Source organism: Euwallacea fornicatus, chromosome 2 (assembly GCF_040115645.1).
Source record: "Euwallacea fornicatus isolate EFF26 chromosome 2, ASM4011564v1, whole genome shotgun sequence".
In the NCBI taxonomy this organism is placed as follows: Eukaryota; Metazoa; Arthropoda; class Insecta; order Coleoptera; family Curculionidae; genus Euwallacea; species Euwallacea fornicatus.
Window position 1 is genome coordinate 5,206,141 of NC_089542.1, and position 17,556 is coordinate 5,223,696.

The following is a 17,556-nucleotide window of genomic DNA, read 5'->3' on the forward strand; positions in this document are numbered from 1 at the left end:
TTTCAAATTTGCAACAAATTTCCAGATAATTTGCAAAGTTTGTTTACACTTGGCGGTTTCATTCAAACACATTCTTGCAGCTGATCAAATAGCTCAATTGAATTTGTAATTAAAAAACAAAAGATATAAAGCATCTTGGAATTGCAGCTCTTATCATTAAGCCAAATTTTTAAATATGGACTTTGTATACTTTTCATGCAGTTTCTAGTATTTGACACGTGTGTCACAAACTATTTCACTCTTTCCGTTTACTCATGCTGATACTATTGATAAGAACTTTAAAAAAATTGTTGAGATTCCTTTAGATAAATTTTGAGGAATTATGACAAATTTGCATGCGCGAACTGATTTCTTTCCGCTATGACTGATTAACCTCATTAATCCGTCACTTACTAATAATTCTTTATTTTGATGACTAACCCTCTAATAACTGGGTTTACAAACTAAATTAGGGCACAAGGGATTTAAGCACAACAGCAATACTTTCTTTTTGAAAAGGTTTTATTATCACGATTCCTTGTTGAAACATTCAATATAATTTCTGTAAATATATTCACCATTAATATATAAACATTTCTCGTCTATATAATAAATAAAAATAACAATCGATAAAGTAAAATAAAACGATTTTTATCCTCTTTATTAAAAACTTTCATCTTTCAAATAGATTATAACAAAAATAAACTTGCGGTAGATTTGATCTTAAAATTTAATTTAAAAATGGCCGTCGTCACTTTGAGCAGTGACTGCGCCGTAGGGAATGTTCCGTTCTTATTCCTGTGCCTCTCCTCCTCCGTGGATCGCATCAGGCAGGGTAACGACCCACAGCCGCGTGAGGACTGCCAGGGAGGAACGCGGGGGGCGAATGAGTGCTAATCGGAGACGTCACCATGGGGGTGTGTTGCATCGACAGGCTAGCCATTGCGGTGATGGTCTCCTTGTCCTCCTTCTCCGTACGCACAGCGTCCGTAAAGGAACACAGGGCTGTCTTGGATGCCTCTCGTAAACACGGCCAGTGAGCTGCTTGAACTGCGAACACCTTTTGTAATGCGAGGGAGGCATTAGCGCAAGGAGAACGTGCCAATTCCAGGGGCGAAATAGGTGAGGGAGCGTCTCCTAGAAGCACGCGAACGCACTCTTCCGCTGAATCGCATATTGAGGTCAAGTCGTACCCTCCCTCAAGCGCCAGCACTACTCGACCATGCGCCAATTGCATCAACTGTCTTGTCATGTAACCGAAACACGCGGGAGAAACGCGGTAGCCGCCCAACGGGGGCAAATGTCCGTCGGTGGCGTCGAATCCAGCCGACACCAAAATCACGTCGGGGTCAAATTCTTTAACGATCGGAAACACCACACTCCGAAAAGCTGCCAAATACTCCGCATCCCCCAGCGGAGGACTTAAACCTCCAGACCATGCTATGTTTACGTTATAGCCCATGCCCGCCCCGGTGCCGCATTCATTCGCCGCCCCCGTTCCTGGGAAGAAATTTCCATCGTCGTGCCGATGCATGGAAATCACCAGAACCCTGGGGTCATCATAGAAGATTACCTGAGTGCCGTTTCCGTGGTGTACGTCCCAGTCAAAAATAAGTATTTTCTGCACTCGATGTTCTTTTTGTAACACGCGAGCGGCAATCGCCACAGAATTAAAGAAACAGAAACCCATGGCTTGTTGAGGTTCGGCATGGTGACCTGGTGGACGAACGATGGCAAACCCGTTCCGAATATCTCCGGTCCAGGTTCGTACTGCCAAGTCCACGGTACCTCCCACAGCCATGCGAGCTGCGGGCGCGGTATAATGCTCATTCCAGGTAGTGTCCGAATCAACGCCAATTCCTCCGCAATTCAGACGGACAAATGCGTTCACGGGAAGAGCGCTCAGTTTGCTCATGTCCACTTTGTGCCTGCAAATAACATAGATTTGTCAATAACGCAGGTCAGCATGTTCGATTTTACTTTTATATGTTGATTTTTTTTCACTTGAAGAATTTGAATCGACTATCCGAAACTCGCTCCTAACTATAAATCGTAAAATTTGCATTGTTCTTTCTTTCAATTTTTCAACTGAATACAGTGCAATAATTTAATTTTGCACCCTCACTCACAGTAATTGAACCCCCTTGAACTTATAATGTAAATGTGTTGTCAACTACGCTTAAATTTGATTGGACTTTACCTGTTGAGCGAGCTGGTACCATATAATAGCGCGTGCGTCTCAGAATGGCATAGTTGCAACTCTTGCGTAGTAGCCTTCCGAGGGCGAAGCCTGTCGCACCTGGAAACCAATCCGGTTTCAAGCAATCTGGACCAAATGCTCTGCAACCGGCCGGCATGCTCAGGATGAAGGATGTTGTTAGCGCACACACAGGCGTGTTTGAGCATTTGACTGTCGTACGCTAAACCGGTGGTGGGGGAAGAAGAGGCCCGACGCCTGGTCAACGCAGGTATCCCGTCGGGCGCACCTAGGTGGACCACCGGCGAACTTAGCGCTCGAGATAATGGGCGGATACTGAGAATAAAACAAGAGCAAGGTCATTTATGAGTCAAGCCTTATATTTATTAGACCGATTTGATTAGAATTATTCACGAGCCCCCATCAAATGGAGGTCCAGTACATGTCTATGTCCGCGAAACAAAAAAACAAACGATAATTACAATTAATCAAAATTTCCAAAAATATTGATTTACTTTATCAACAGTTCCGTTCGTTTTTTAAGTATTTGAACTGAGTGGGAATAATTTTAGCCCCCCATTAGACAACGCAGTCATGTAATAACAGCGTGTCGTCGCGTAGCCTCCCTCAATTCGGATTATTCAAGAAAGTCCATGGAGAGCGGCCTTGAAGGCGCCCTCTAAAAATAGCCGAATCGATAAAGTGTATGGGCGACCACCTACCGGTCCGAAAATAGAACCAGCGGCGGCGCGTCTGGACAAAGGATTTACCATAAATCCACCCCCTGCTTTATAATCGACTTACCTCCTAGATTCGTTGGCTCGAAGCTCCAAATCCCTCTGCTCCTGCTCCTCGGGGGGCGGTTGAGGCGGTTCGGGCTCGGGAGGCAGGGGCCCACGAAGGAGAGGATGACCCAGAGGCAAGGGGGATGACTGAGTCCTTCCTAAGGGTCGTATTACTCCCCGAACTTGAGGTTCCTTAAAAAATTATTTTTTTATTTCTTATGTTCTCCCCTAATGCCTAAGTTTTAGTCAAGAAGCATCTGATAGTAAATTTATATCTTTAGTCCCTTTCAAAACATAAATTTATTCAACTTCTGTGAAAAATTGCTGTTTTTACTGTTAAAACTCCCATTTACCACCACTGTGTCAATATTATCTAATCACATTCAGCAACACCAACCCCGCATCACATTGTCATATTTGTTTATTATATGAGTTAGGCAGAGAGGAAGGCAACAGTTATGATACAACGATTCTGCTATCTAAGTATGTATATAGTAAAGTAGACTTTGGACGCTGTTAGTGCATCCGTTATATCTTTTGTCTTTTAATAGTGTTTACTAGAAAGAGGTAGGTCGATATGTTAGTGGTGAAAAATGAGAGTTTAAACAAATAAAATCCGCAATTTTTCTTTTTTTTTTTTAAATTTTTTAGTGTGAAATCGATGTATTTTGAACTCTCATAAACGAAGTATAGTTTCTAGTCAACAAATTCTTATGAATCGCTATGGATTGACCGTGAATATTCCATGATATTCTCACAATTTAATGAGATTTATGATTAAAACCTCTCAAGTATTTTTTGCAACGTTTCTTTTGATGAACATCAATTTTGTACATTTCCAGAGTTTTATAAAGATCTCCAAGGCCTCGATTATAGCACTTGCATGATTTGAATTTCTCTTTTAAAATGTAGTGCAATTGCGGCTTAAGGAGATTTTTATGTCGACTTTTGGATTAGATGTACGAAAAAGGTCGTTAACATTCTATATGAAATATATTCAAAAACTCAGAGAAGACCCATAGAGAATATAGTAATTTTTCCGAGAATTCGGATTGAATCTAAATGGAGAGCGTGTTGGAATTCGTTTCGTCTTCTTGTAGCGGACATATCAGTGCTGGGAAAACAGAATTTTTGGACACATGTTTGAGTCTCAATCACTCCAATTTAAAAGCCTAATGAACTTCTAGATGTTGGAGAATCTAGCATGTAATAAGTGGCCCAAACTCCCTTGAGAAACTCTACTCGAAACTGCCAGAATTAACATCCATATAGGGGCCCAAAGCCTTAAGATTCGTGTCTGGGTTTGTATGAAAGGAACACAAACAATTTTAGAAAAAAATTGCCTTCAACTTCATCGAAACAGAAGGCAGACTTGCACTTTCCCGGGCTGTGGTTAAATTGCAATATTTGGAAGATGAACAAATTCTGGTAGAGGAGAATTGTATGGTACTAAAGATCTGTGACTGTGTTTTGTAAATTGAGTACCTCAAAAATCAAATTAATTCATTTTAGGAACGGCCACAATTTTTTCAAGCAGTTGATATTCCTAGATTCGATGTTTGTTTAAACTCAACTTAGTACGACCCTGTTCTCCCAGAGATGAAAGCAACGGGGCGACGGAAAAGTATACGCCCAAGACACCAATTTTAACGCGGCCCTCAGGGCCTCTCCAGAAGTCACTCACCTGTAATTCACTAATCGTATCTAGAGGCGTTTCTTCATGCTCGCTATCAATAGCAGGCAACGAAGGATAAAAAGGCAAAGTACCAGGCAACATCTGTCCGGTCAAAGGCATTCCCAGACGGGCGGTGCATGCCGCCCTTACTGCCGCCTCTGACAGATCTGGCGTGAGCACGTGATGGGCCGCCAACGAGATGTTCGGCATCGAGGGGCTGCTAAACAGGGGCAATCGCTGGCATTCCTCGGCTTCGCACGGTGGACTTAACTCCTGCACATTTACCATTAAAACGTGGTAAATTCCAACGGTGATGTATTACCTTGGGTGGTTCCTGAGGCGGAGATTCGCTGGGCGGCAGGCAGGAGCTCAAAAGCTTCTTCTTGAGCGATGGCGGAAGTCTTTTACTCATTGGACTACTTCTACGTTCCATGACGCGTTGTTTTAAGCGTACTTTGAGCAGGTTAGGCTCGGAGGCTGTAACATCGTGGTATCATAACTTCTAGAGACATTGCGATGAAATTTCGAAGTTTTTTCCAACTTACAGTGTCAATTCGTAATTAGTTTGCATGAATACGCGACAAGCAGCTAAAAAGATAAGTCAACGTGGACTGATTAGCGTGTTCTAATGGAAATCGCCATACCTAAGAGCGATGCTATTATTTATCGATTTATTAATTTTATTATAACCCTGACGCTTGACATATAAAATTATAATTTATATACATAAATAACCTGCAGCTTTCTGAGGCTCTTGCCTTAAACTCTGGACAAGGTATTATGGGTATAAACAGGAATAAAATTTATAAAATCATGCACTATAGGGTTGTACTTTGTACTTGTCCATTAATCTTTTAACTACTGCACCTGATATTAATCACGTAATAACAATTCTAGAAGCTTTTTTCGACCCTTTTGCGTGAAAGGTCACAACAATAATCAGGCGATTACCTCGTCCAGTTTTTTCTCTCTGCTTGTTATAACGTATGCAACCGAACTTTTGAGACAATCCTCAACCGACTCTATACGTATATTCTGAGAAGTGGATTTTAGAATTGATTTGACTATTTAACCGTACATGAGTGAAAAATTCACAAGCCCAAGGCAAATGATCGATAAAAGTTCATTGTCTTTGATAGCTTACAACTTATTTCTAATTAACTTTGGATGGAGCTAACTTCAATTTCATTGATATTATGGTAGTTCGTACGACGTATCTGTTTTTCGGTGTGAGTTTCTCCATCCCGATCATATACATACAGTGGTAGCCACATAAATAAAAACGATGACAAAACATGTAACATTAATTTACTATAATCGAAACTTTAAAAAATCTTTTGTTACAATGATTTAGTTAAATAAATATTCACTTCCGATAAACATTTCTAATATTGTCAATGACAACATACCATACGACAAAATAAATAAAAATCCTCAGGACAAATAAATAAGAACAATTTGAAAATACTTTATTATTAATTCCGTTTGTTGGTGCTTGTGCATTAGATCGGACATACAAAAGCAAAAATGGGTAGAAAACAACACGGTGTTTCTCGTTTTCGGAAAGCAATATCATTAGTGAATAAAAATTGGTCTTATAGCAAAATTGCTGAACATTTAGATTGTTCAAAAACAAAGGTTTTCAACACAATTAAACACTTTAACTTACAGCAAACATTAGAAAACCCTATAAGAAAAAAAAAGGAGAGAACAATAACCAAGACATTTGATTAAAAAATAATAATTCATGCAAAACAAAAAACAAAACTCACTTCAAGTCAACTGCAAAAGGAATTGTTGAACAATGACAGTCCTACAGTGTCCACAAGAACAATTAGAAGACGCTTGAATGAAAATAACTTGTTTGGACGGGTTGCCAGAAAAACATCTTTAACGACAGAGAAAAATAGAACCGCCTGTTTCAAATTTGCGAACAGTCATATTGAATGAACACCTACACAGTGGAGGTATATTCTGTGATCGGACGAAACTAAAATTAACAGATTGACTTCTAATGGTCGAGCTTATGTCAGATGACCTCTTAACACGGAATTCAATTGAAGATATACCACAATGACCATTAAGCATGGGGGAGGAAACATTCAATTGTAGGATTTTATGTCTTGATATAGCGTAGGATCAATGGTAAAAATCGATGGTATGTTGGATATGCATAAATATCTAGATATTCTTTAAAATGTGATGCCACCCTACACAGAAAAAAATCTACTTGTTATCTGGCAATTCCACTATAACAATCCCAAACATACAGCGAAAATTGTGAAGGACTGGTTAATGTAGAGTTAAATTCATATTGTTAAGTGGCCTGCTTGCAGTTCGGATTTGAATCCCATTGAAAATTTGTAGTTGTATGTAAAGCAAGCCCTAAGGAATGAACACATAAATTTGTTTCAATTGTATGAAAAAATTCAACGGATTTGATATACAATACCACAGGAACGATACCAAAAGTTTATAAATTAATTACCTCAACGTTGTCCAGAAGCCATTAGAAATAAAGGTTATCCAAGAAAATATTTATATTTATTTAAATGTATCGATAGTGTTTTGCAATTAATTTAATCAATATCAATATTCAGAAAGTATCATGTTCATGATAATTTCTTATTATTTTTTTTGTAAAAAAATGTTTTTTTTTTGTAATAAAATTACAATACATAAATATTTTCATTTCAATGAACAAACATCTTAATACCTCTATTAAAATTCTTTTTATCAATACGTCCACTTTTCTGAAAATTTCAACTCGTTCTTATTTATATTTCCGCCACTGTATATCAAAAATTTTTGGCTTTTATTTAGTCGTACAACATATGTCCAGAGTTAGGAAGATTAAACTAAAAAACAGCTACGTTGTAGAATGTTCAGTTGTTCTATTGAAGTTAGCCCCGTCCATATTCTTATAAGACCAGCTAGAACTAAACTGAGAGCCATCGAAGTCAATGGGTCTTTATCAAACAATTTATTTAAGTATATGAATTTGTTAAATTGTATTCATGTATCATTTAGACGTCATACTATTTTTAAAGAAAATTCATTCCGAAAATAAACATACAAAATCCGTTCAAGATTGTTTCAAGTATCGAGACATATACAGGGTATCCCATAAATGTTTCGTTATATTTCAGGAAGTGATAGTACATTGAAAAACAATGTGATTCCCAACGAAGACTATATTCCAAAAATGCTTCATTGGCAGGATATAAGGTGTTCAAATTTTATTTGAAAATTATATGTTTATTGATATCTTCAAAACCGCATGGTATATGTTAACTAAATTTAGCATATTTTGACAGTTAATTTAGACGCATTTGTTTAAGCAAAAAGATTATTTTTAATTTCACTACCGACGCATGAACGGATACATCTCAGCACATTTTTAAAGAAAAAAATAGTACGCCACTATTTTTTTTAAATAGAAATTGCTTTTGTAAATTTAATTTCATTTAGAAGAAAAATGCTCACTTGACTCTTTTTCGTTGGATGCATCCTTTGCCAGTAAAAAAATAAAATAAAAAATGAAGTGGAATTGTTAGCAAGGGCGACGGCCGCCTGCACACAAATTCAAAACACACCTGGAATAGTTCGACGTATTAGAACATCAATTAACAGGCGAGCTCAATTATGTCTTGACCAAAATGACCTCCAATTTGAAAAAATTCTGTAATTTTATGGCAAATAAATAAACTTAGAACATATTCAATATTATTAGAACCATTTAAGGAATATCGTGCATGTAAATTGTTTTCATTTTTTTTAGTTGCAAACAATGCGCGTAGTACAAAAAAAGAGTTGAGCGAGCATTTTTTCTAAAGGAGTGAAATTTCCAAATATAATTTTTATTTTTAGGAAAACCAGTGGCGTATCATTTTTTCATTAAAAACATGCGGTGAAGTGCCGATCCGCACGCCACTGATTATATTTAAAATAACCTTTTGTATAAACGAATGCGTCTATAGTAACTGTCAAAACATGCCAAATTTCATTTACATAAATTACACGGTTTGAAGATATCGATAAAAATGTTATTTTTTAATAAAACTTTAACATCCTATATCTTCCTAGTGAGGCTTCAGTGGAATACGGTTTATATGGGTAACCACATGATTTTTCAATGTACTATCACCTCTTGATGTATAATGAAACACTAATGGGACACCCTGTTACGTTACCATATATAAAGGTTCGTAAGCTATTCGACCTCTGATCTACGCATATACGCAACCGCCCCTCGGGGAGACATTAAATTATTTGAACGAAACACCACCATCAAACAATAGACCTTTACCTGTTTTTCGTAATGGAAAATCGTTATTCGTTGTCGAGGAGTCTGATGCTGTATCCATGCCTTCCGACCTAAAACGAAAAAAAGACGAATACGTTCGATTCAATAATGTTTGAATACAAGTTGGACTCGATAAGGATAAAGACCAACAAATTGCAATTTCTAGTGTGCATAATGATGTCTATATTTAGCTAAGTCACGTTAAAGTCACTTTGATACCAAGATGACTTTAAGCTTGGCTTTAACCTTGAAACGTATTGAACTATTTGATAAGACTTCGACCATCGTTAGTGCGGCATGGTTCAGATAAGGGCCGAATACTTTGCGGCTATGTTCGCTTTGAAAATCCAGGGTAATCAATATTTATAATTAATGACCAATGGGGTCAACGATGGAGCGATAAGTTTACTGGCAAATCACATACGTGGCTGACGAGCACACCTTACAAATATATATTTAAAAAAATAAATTTGCTGCACGCAATAGCAATTTTACGGAAAAATCACGGTGCAATTGCAGTACCTATAGAAAGAACATGAAACCCCCAATTATTAACATTAAACACAATGAATTCCGGAAACTAATTGTCACTACTAAATAATTCAAAAAGCAAGTTTCCTAGAACTCTAAAGCTCAAGGTAATCGCCTCATCTAACTGAAATAATTACCAATCTACGAAATGAAATTTTGATTCCGCATCACCAACAATGAACAGCAAGTTCATTGTTCTTACAGGTATAGATTTATTGTTCTCTATTTATAAAGCATTGTGCTGGTTTAATTGAAAACTCGTATCTGTTCTACGGACGAGTCGATATACAAACTCTATGAGGTACAATGTGTAATACCCATACAAGCTACGTAATCGCATATTAACTAATGATAAAAATAACCTGCATGCTTTTGTGGCAATGATAGGTACACCTAGTCAAGGCTGATTTTAATTCTCAATAAATTGTATCAATAAATATTTCCATTACACGTTAAGTGAATGTTTTAAATAATGAGTGATATATACATGGTTGATCGGTGGGAAATGTGGATATAGATATATGCAAGAAAATTGTCTTGTAATGACACCTTTGATCCTAAACAAAGCACAGAAAAAAAAATGAAAATTTTTGTGAGATCCGATATTGAACATTTCTAGCAAGCATTGTATATAATAAAATTGTCGGCTGAAGAGTTGCAGCACAAATTAAAATAAAAGGGTTGAAATTATATATATATATACTGCTTGTAGGCGGTATATTATTAATTATTGCAACTTTGAATTACGCTAAATCATTATTTTCTAGACAATGATTAGGAGGTCAAGAAGAAAACTATCAAAGAATCAGCTACTGAAATAAAAACGACATTATTTCTGTGATAATCGGAATGTCTCAGAAAGTGAGTATTAACTTATTGAAAAAACAATTTTATTACCGAATTTGTTGGAAATACATAAGAATGTTTACAAGGTTTACAAGGTCTATTTGCAAAGTCCTTGGATTTAAATTACTAAATATAACAAGTGCTAAAAAATGTCATTAAAAATGTTACTGAACCAATTGTGAAAATCAACAATTAGATATAATAAGTAAAAGAAACAATAATAACATTAAAATGCAAAATTTGAAGTCCGTGTCTGCTTACGATACTGTCCAGTTGTCTGACCCAAACGCGACGTGAATATCAGTTATGAACTGTATTCGTATAGCCGGGCCACATTTCGACCATACGTTAGCTTCCTCTTTCTCTAAGTTAATAAAATAAATAAGGATACCAATTGTAAATTGTTTCAATTTAACGATCCTGTGCCACCATGAACTACCGATCGACATTTGTTTGACAAATGACAAAACTTTTACCGCTTACAGCCACTTTCAGCGCTTTCTTATTTTCCTCAATAGTACACTGTCCCTTTTCAATTTTCATGAAAAATAAGAATTTATAGCTGTTTTTCCTTGATTTTGGAAGGTAGAATAGAATAACCATTCCACAAGGACGAAATGAAATAATTGTCATATTTTCGAGTAGAACATGTTGCTAACTTGATTAGGAAACCGAAAATTCCAGTGGTTGTAAAGGAAATAGGAGTCCTTTTTTCATAAATGATAAATTAGGCCTAACGGTAAGTTTCAATTTTTGGATATTTGCAAAGGATCCTTTTCACTTCTAGTCAGCTCAAAACCTTCCACAGAAAAATGTTCCCACTTTTATAAGTACGTGAAACTCAAGGTAGGTAACCTTTGCATGAATGAAATTATTTCTTCCCATGAAGCAAGCTCAATGAAAGCTGGAACTTTGTAATTTCAAGGCAATTTCTTCCTCAAAACAAGCCCGATGTTTAAGTGTAAATTATCTGCTTTTCTAGTAAGTTGTAAATATAAATTGTAGGAAAATAATTGTATGATTAATGGATTCAATTTTTTACTGTTTACTTGAACCTGCTCCAAGTACAAACACCTGGGTTAGCAGAATCCTAATTATATTCCACTTCCACTGACGTCAGTGCACAGGAAATTTTTACAACCACTCTTTCGACGTGGTTTGAGAAGGCTCTTTTTCCCTCTATAGCATATTTACGATTGCGTGTCTCAATTCAAACTAATGACCCACTTTCGTTGCCAAAGCTAAATAAAAAATAATTTTATAACGCGCCTGTGTTATAATTAGGGAAAAAATAAATATTGCAACTGTTTTGATTGGCTCTGAAAATACGTTGCAATAAAATCTAAACGACACGCTTCAAACCCATCTATATTAGATGTAGTAATAGATTGACCGGGCCAGTTAAATTTAGATCCATCTATCTTTCCGATAATAATTTATTCGTTTGAGTGAGCGCCAAAGGTGAGCAATTTCTGAAAAAAAAAGTGCGGCACTTGCGCAAAGGAGGCGAACGACCCTGCGAATTTCAAGCCAAAACAAAAAGGCTCTGCTTTGTCTTTGTTCCCGCTCATAACATGGGAGATACATCGCGATTACGCTGTTGTGGACAGATAGCGTTTAAAAATAAACGCGACCCAAACTAAAAATAGGAAATTTCATTAATAGAAATGTCCGCTTTTAACTGAGCGTTCGTGACTCAATGTGAATTTTTATACCACATGTTAAGTCGGTATTTTTAACTTTCTACGTGTATATGCACATTGTTTTAAGCCGAAGTTGCTTTTGTTAGGGCGGAGTTTGTACCAATGATCTAATTTTTTTAAGGAAAAATTAAATTTTATCGCAGAGCACCCTTAAAAGTATTCGACCCAAATTATGAATTTTAGTAACACGTATCGAAAATATCCACTCGAGATTAAGCCAATATCAGCTCCTTAATAGTAAGCAAATTAATGTTTAATAAACTTTTTCTCGAGGAGGTAAATAAACGGTTGCTTTTTAGTTTTTGATATTTAAAATCAAGATGATTTCTGCTCACAGTGGACAAAAGTTGGTTTTAATTAATTAAAGATGACATTAACATAAGATTAAGCTCCTTCATGCTTATTATTTGAAGGGTAAACCAAGCATTAACCAGGTAAACCATGCGTCTTCTAACCTGAACTATTACTGAATCATAACGTGGACTTTTTCACACTTAAAATTATTTTTTTTGTAAATTTCTCAAGTAATTTGAAACAGAAGTACTTGTAAATTATCACATTTGTCAAGATGCTCGTGCAGTAGATTAGAATGGTAGCTATTTTGATAACATAATGTGGTTATTTTATTGACAGATACAAGTTGTGTCAATGTTGTTTTCAAGAAATAATAACTTGCAGTATAACATTGGTCACATACCAAAATGTGTAATTTTCTCATATTGTGTAAGCATAAAATTATCAAAATTCCCCATGCACATATAATGTGGCTCAGTTAAAAGCAGAACACTCATATGTATATAATCAGTTTTTATCGTCCGATGTTGGCTAACTTTCTTTTGATTTGTTGAAGAAGAAAAACTATACTTCAGGACAGTGTCATATTTTTTTAATAAAAACCCATTCCTACTACGTCATTTTTTAAACACGGAAATTACAGAAGTTTTTTAACATCGTATCGATAATTCCCTAGACTTTCTCCCTATACGTTTTATTACATATAAAAAAGAACAATTGTTGCGAAAACATATATGTACATATATGTATAACCATAGAAAGTTCACTTAGTCGAGGTATCTTGGTCTAGTCATAGGTATTCACAATCCCGTCGTTTGCCTCACTCTTTTGATCCAATCTATAGCTAAAGTCCATAAAGTTATTTTTTATGTTTCCTGCGGCTGCGCGAAGCGAGGGGTGGGGGGGAATCAACAAAAAAAACTTAGCAGTAAAAGGTGAACCGTAAACGCAAAACATTGATTAAGTCTTTAATTATTCACCATCAAATACTTGACGAACAGATACCAGCTGATGGATTCATCCAAGACATGCTTCTGACATTTCAGCGTCTAATTGAGATTTTATTTATCTGTGCAAGAAATGTTGCATTTGCACTACAGGACGTTAAATAACAAATGAGCCACAAATGAACGAAATCTGAACTAATGGAAGAAAAAATAGAGAAAAAAAGATAAAAGAAAAATAATAAATTTGAAGAATTCCTTTAAATTTCTGATGTTACAGGTGATCACTAAAATTCACCAGTGATTTCGCCCTTCCCATAAAGATGCTTATGGTACTTCGGTTTCTAGAGTGGTTACAAAATTAAAAAAAAAACAGTGCTCGATTTTCACAGGAGACTACGTATAATATAAAAATTTCCATTAATTTCATAATTGAGAGTGTTTGTGATTTCTAAAGCTCTTGGAAGTCAAATTCGCGTTCTCAAAGTCTCATCTCTTCCTCACTAATTTGATTCAAATAAAACTTTTAAGTGCTCCGAATTCCAGCAAAAACACCGTCCATGTTGGAATCGAATATGGCACGCACGCCCCCGCATTTATCGAGGGTTGGTCTATATTTAGAAGCGCGAGGGCGAAACAGTGGCGTCCTCGTCGTTTCGCATTCACGTTGGCTCTTTGTTTATTTGTGTCGAGGCGCGGTCTAGTGGTTTTGTCGGCTGCCGCCCCTGCAAACAGGTTGCCGGTCTATTTTTAGTTCTACGACGTCAATTGTTATTCGCCCCGGGGGTGGCGGCATAATTTACTGGAAATGCAACCCGCGGGCCGGCGCATTGACTAGACCTGGTGTTCCTGGACTTGTACGTGCGCAGGCAGTCAACGAAAAAATGAGGCCTTGAACTTTCGTTCTCTGATCTGATATAAATAACAAAACATTTCGCTTTCCATCGTCTTTTCTTGGAAATAGCGCTTTTATTAAATAAGGTCAAAAGCGAATTTCCGGTCGTCCTGGCAACGCCATTTCCAACCTGCCCACTTGAGATTTTTGGTCTTTGATGCCGTATTTTACCGTGTTTAAGGGAATAAAAAAAAGTGAAGTCCAGGAGACGCGATTAACGATTACATATTCTAAAGTTCGTCATAATTTATTACTGTAATGGAATTGTTCTTCAATACATAATCCAATCAATGCAGTTGCGCGCCACTAGAACAAGCTCATGTTCACATTTAGGAAGGCGAAGGTTACACACAATAACAGACCGTATTTTTATTTTTATAGCTTATTTAATTGCCCTCCCGTCTATTTTTAACTCGTAGGTAGATAAGTGAGTGAATTAAAACTAGCTGGCAGTTGACGAGATAGTGTGCTGTAATTTGACATGCTTGATGCTTAACGGAGAAACGAGTTTCCGCCGTATCCTGTTTTCAGTTTGAAATGTACCCAATTATTCTTAAAAGCCAAGGGTTAGAGCGGTCGTTCTCGGATATCATTAAAATTACCCCTGACACGAGCTTGAATGGACAGCTGGAAAAGGGTGAAAATTTCCTAGTACGTTAAATACCAGTAACCACTGGTGTAAGCGGGCCACGCACATGCTTAAAAGCCTTGACCTTTTATAATATATTTTTCCGACCCTTAATAATAAGTAGGTGAATTTGATGTTTATTTAAGGGTGCGATTTGACCGCGAAAGTTGTGCTTATTTAAGTATCTGCTGTTATCACAGTTTAAGCTGATTTAGGTTAGCGTTTGAAAGATCTAAAGTACTCTAAACACTAAGTAATTTTGATAAAACTGAAACCCATTAGGGTCCAGGCCAATTCAATATCTTGCACAAGAAATTGTATAACTAGTATAAAATGAGCTTCAGGCTAATTTTTAAGATGGTTAAAAGTAATGCATAAATGGGGTGCAATCCAATCGGGTATCCCCCGGACCCGGGTTCTACAATACACATAGAGTCCAAAAGCTTTAAGGAGAATACCACTGCATGAACATTACCACACCCATACCAGTTAGTTAAAGGAGAATTTTATGATATTGCAGTATTCTTTTTAAAGCGTTCTGAGTCGACCCGTACTATTCGTTGGGTTTTTCGGATGGGCAGAAGATTTACTTGCAAAACATAATATAATCGAAAAGCAACCACTGTATTGGTACCGTAACTGTACGGTTGTAAAACGTCCAATCAAGAAAATATATTTTACTTGTCCGACTATTGGACCGGTAAATTACCAGTCGATTTCATTTCATATGCCAAAAGCATGAACTGCCGTTTACGCCACAGATATTATTCTTTCTATCTTTATCGAAGTTGTCGGTCAAATTCAAAAATCTCCGGACAAATTCAATGTGACTTGTTCGTCTAAATCAAATATTTCTGTGATAATTTACCAATTGGACAATTGCCATTCCACCCCACTTTAAGAGTCAATAGTCACCGTATTCTCATAATAATTTTTTTAAGAAAAGAAAAGTGTTTGTTAGCGTGCAGATTTAAACCATGTTTAAAACAGTTAGAAATGCAATGTTTTAATCAGAGTTTAAAACTAAATTATTATTAAGTTAATACCTAAAAAATGTTTTGAAAAAATTTGGGAAATTCCACGAAATCCCTTGAAATAGTTACTTTAAACATGAAAATGTTATTTAAGTGACTGTCCCACACATAAAATGTAGGTGCCTAGAAATACAGATTTGTATTTCATAACAAAATTTTCTCAAAATTTATTTAAATGTTTAGAGAGAGAATGTTGAGTTAATTTATGAGGTGACTGAAAATGATGGATGGGTTTGTTGCCTTAAGTGAAGATACCTTGAACTGAGTTTTCAAGACTTTTGACCCATTAACTGAAGGGTGTAAGATAGGTTTTGTATTCAAATAAATGGATTAGAGCGGAAAACAGCATTTTGCTATATAAATTTTAACATCAAATATATATTCCCATAGTAATTAAATGGACTTTGAGGATGGTAAATGACAATGGCAGGAAATAACACATCATCCCATAGGACTTTAAAGCAGATGATGTTAGGAGGCTAGATCCTTGGCGTTTTGGTCATGGCATATCATCTAAGTTAATGATTTTTTAAATAAATCGTTCATGGCCTTTGCATAACAATAGCGATTTAAATAAATAAATAATCTCCAAAAACCCCTTATTACTTAATATATTTTCCCTTTCAAATAAAAATCAAAAAAGGAAAGGAGTGATTGCTATGGAGGATATTCTCCATAACAAGTGGATTTCTATACCTCTCTTACTTCATTCTTAGCAGTTTAAATTTAGTGCTCCTGCTGACTAAAGAGAAACTCTCAACTTTGTTGGAATAACTGATGAGTTGTTGAATGAATGTGATGCATATTTTAATACCCGCGGACCTCTTATCAGCGGTATCAGTCTATGTTTATTTGTCTTTGTTATTCAAATATGTATACCCAACTCAACATTTTTGGACTGTCGCTTTAAAAACACGAAAAAGCTAAGGCCTTCCTTTTATTAGTAATTGTTCTTGTTAAAATTAAGCGCAGCCGCTTGCATAAAGATGAAAACCTTGAAATGCAATGGTACTATGCGAGGTACTATCTCGTTCAATTTAAGCAAAAATCCGGCTTGTTTACAAACACGCCCGCGGTACTAACAGCGCAATAACAACCTTTGAACTTACCAGCAGGAATTGTCTGGACGGGCGATCTTCGAATTGCCCGACCTCCTTTGCCTTAGGAAGTCCTGCAGCTTTTGCTTGACCTCCGTGGAGGCCACCGCGCTCTCTTCATGTTTTTCCTTCTTCCTGAGGGCTTCGAGCTGCTCTCGCTGTCTGATCTCCTGCAGCTGTTTCTGACGTTCCCAGAACTCCTCTAGGTGCCGTCTGAGTTGTTGCTCGTGCTGTTCGGCGAGGTGTTGTTGCTGCTGGTGGAAGTGCTGCAGCAGGATCTGATGTTGCAGCTGTTGCTGCTTCTTAATCTGCAGGATTTGCTGTTCGAGTTCCCGCTCGGCCGCCTCGCCGTCGGCCATCCCCTGCTGTTTGTTGTTGGTTATTGCCCAGGACATCAGTACCCGACACTGAACCGCACCACCACCGATAGGAAACACTGTACACTAGTAAAAAAATGACACGATGTTAATTAATTCCTGCTGTTGACGAAGTTTATTGTGTCGTGAGGTCATTTCGGTCGCAGTTACGCTCGGATATATGGGTATACGTACACGCCGCAGGACTGCGAATAACACAGCAGCGTTGCCGAGTTGCACATATTGATAGAAGTGCCGACAGCGCCGCGCATAGCGAACTACCTTG

General features: G+C 36.9%; 1 protein-coding gene across 2 annotated transcripts; it reads right to left on the reverse strand.

Annotated features, from left to right (window-relative positions):
• Nucleotides 1-483: 483 nt before the first annotated feature.
• Nucleotides 484-17,484, reverse strand: HDAC4 (histone deacetylase 4). Of its 2 annotated transcripts, XM_066297114.1 has the most exons (7): nt 16,927-17,484; nt 8,946-9,013; nt 4,959-5,113; nt 4,646-4,909; nt 2,981-3,153; nt 2,180-2,512; nt 484-1,907 (listed from the first exon to the last, which is right to left on the reverse strand). In XM_066297114.1, the coding sequence occupies exons 1-7, from the start codon at nt 17,307-17,309 to the stop codon at nt 806-808; spliced, it is 2,478 nt and encodes an 825-aa protein (XP_066153211.1). In that variant the 5' UTR covers nt 17,310-17,484; the 3' UTR covers nt 484-805. The 2 variants fall into 2 exon arrangements, with proteins under 2 accessions (XP_066153211.1, XP_066153218.1); XM_066297121.1 differs by lacking the exon at nt 8,946-9,013 and having other exon boundaries at nt 16,927-17,066.
• Between the last annotated feature and the right edge of the window lie 72 nt (nt 17,485-17,556).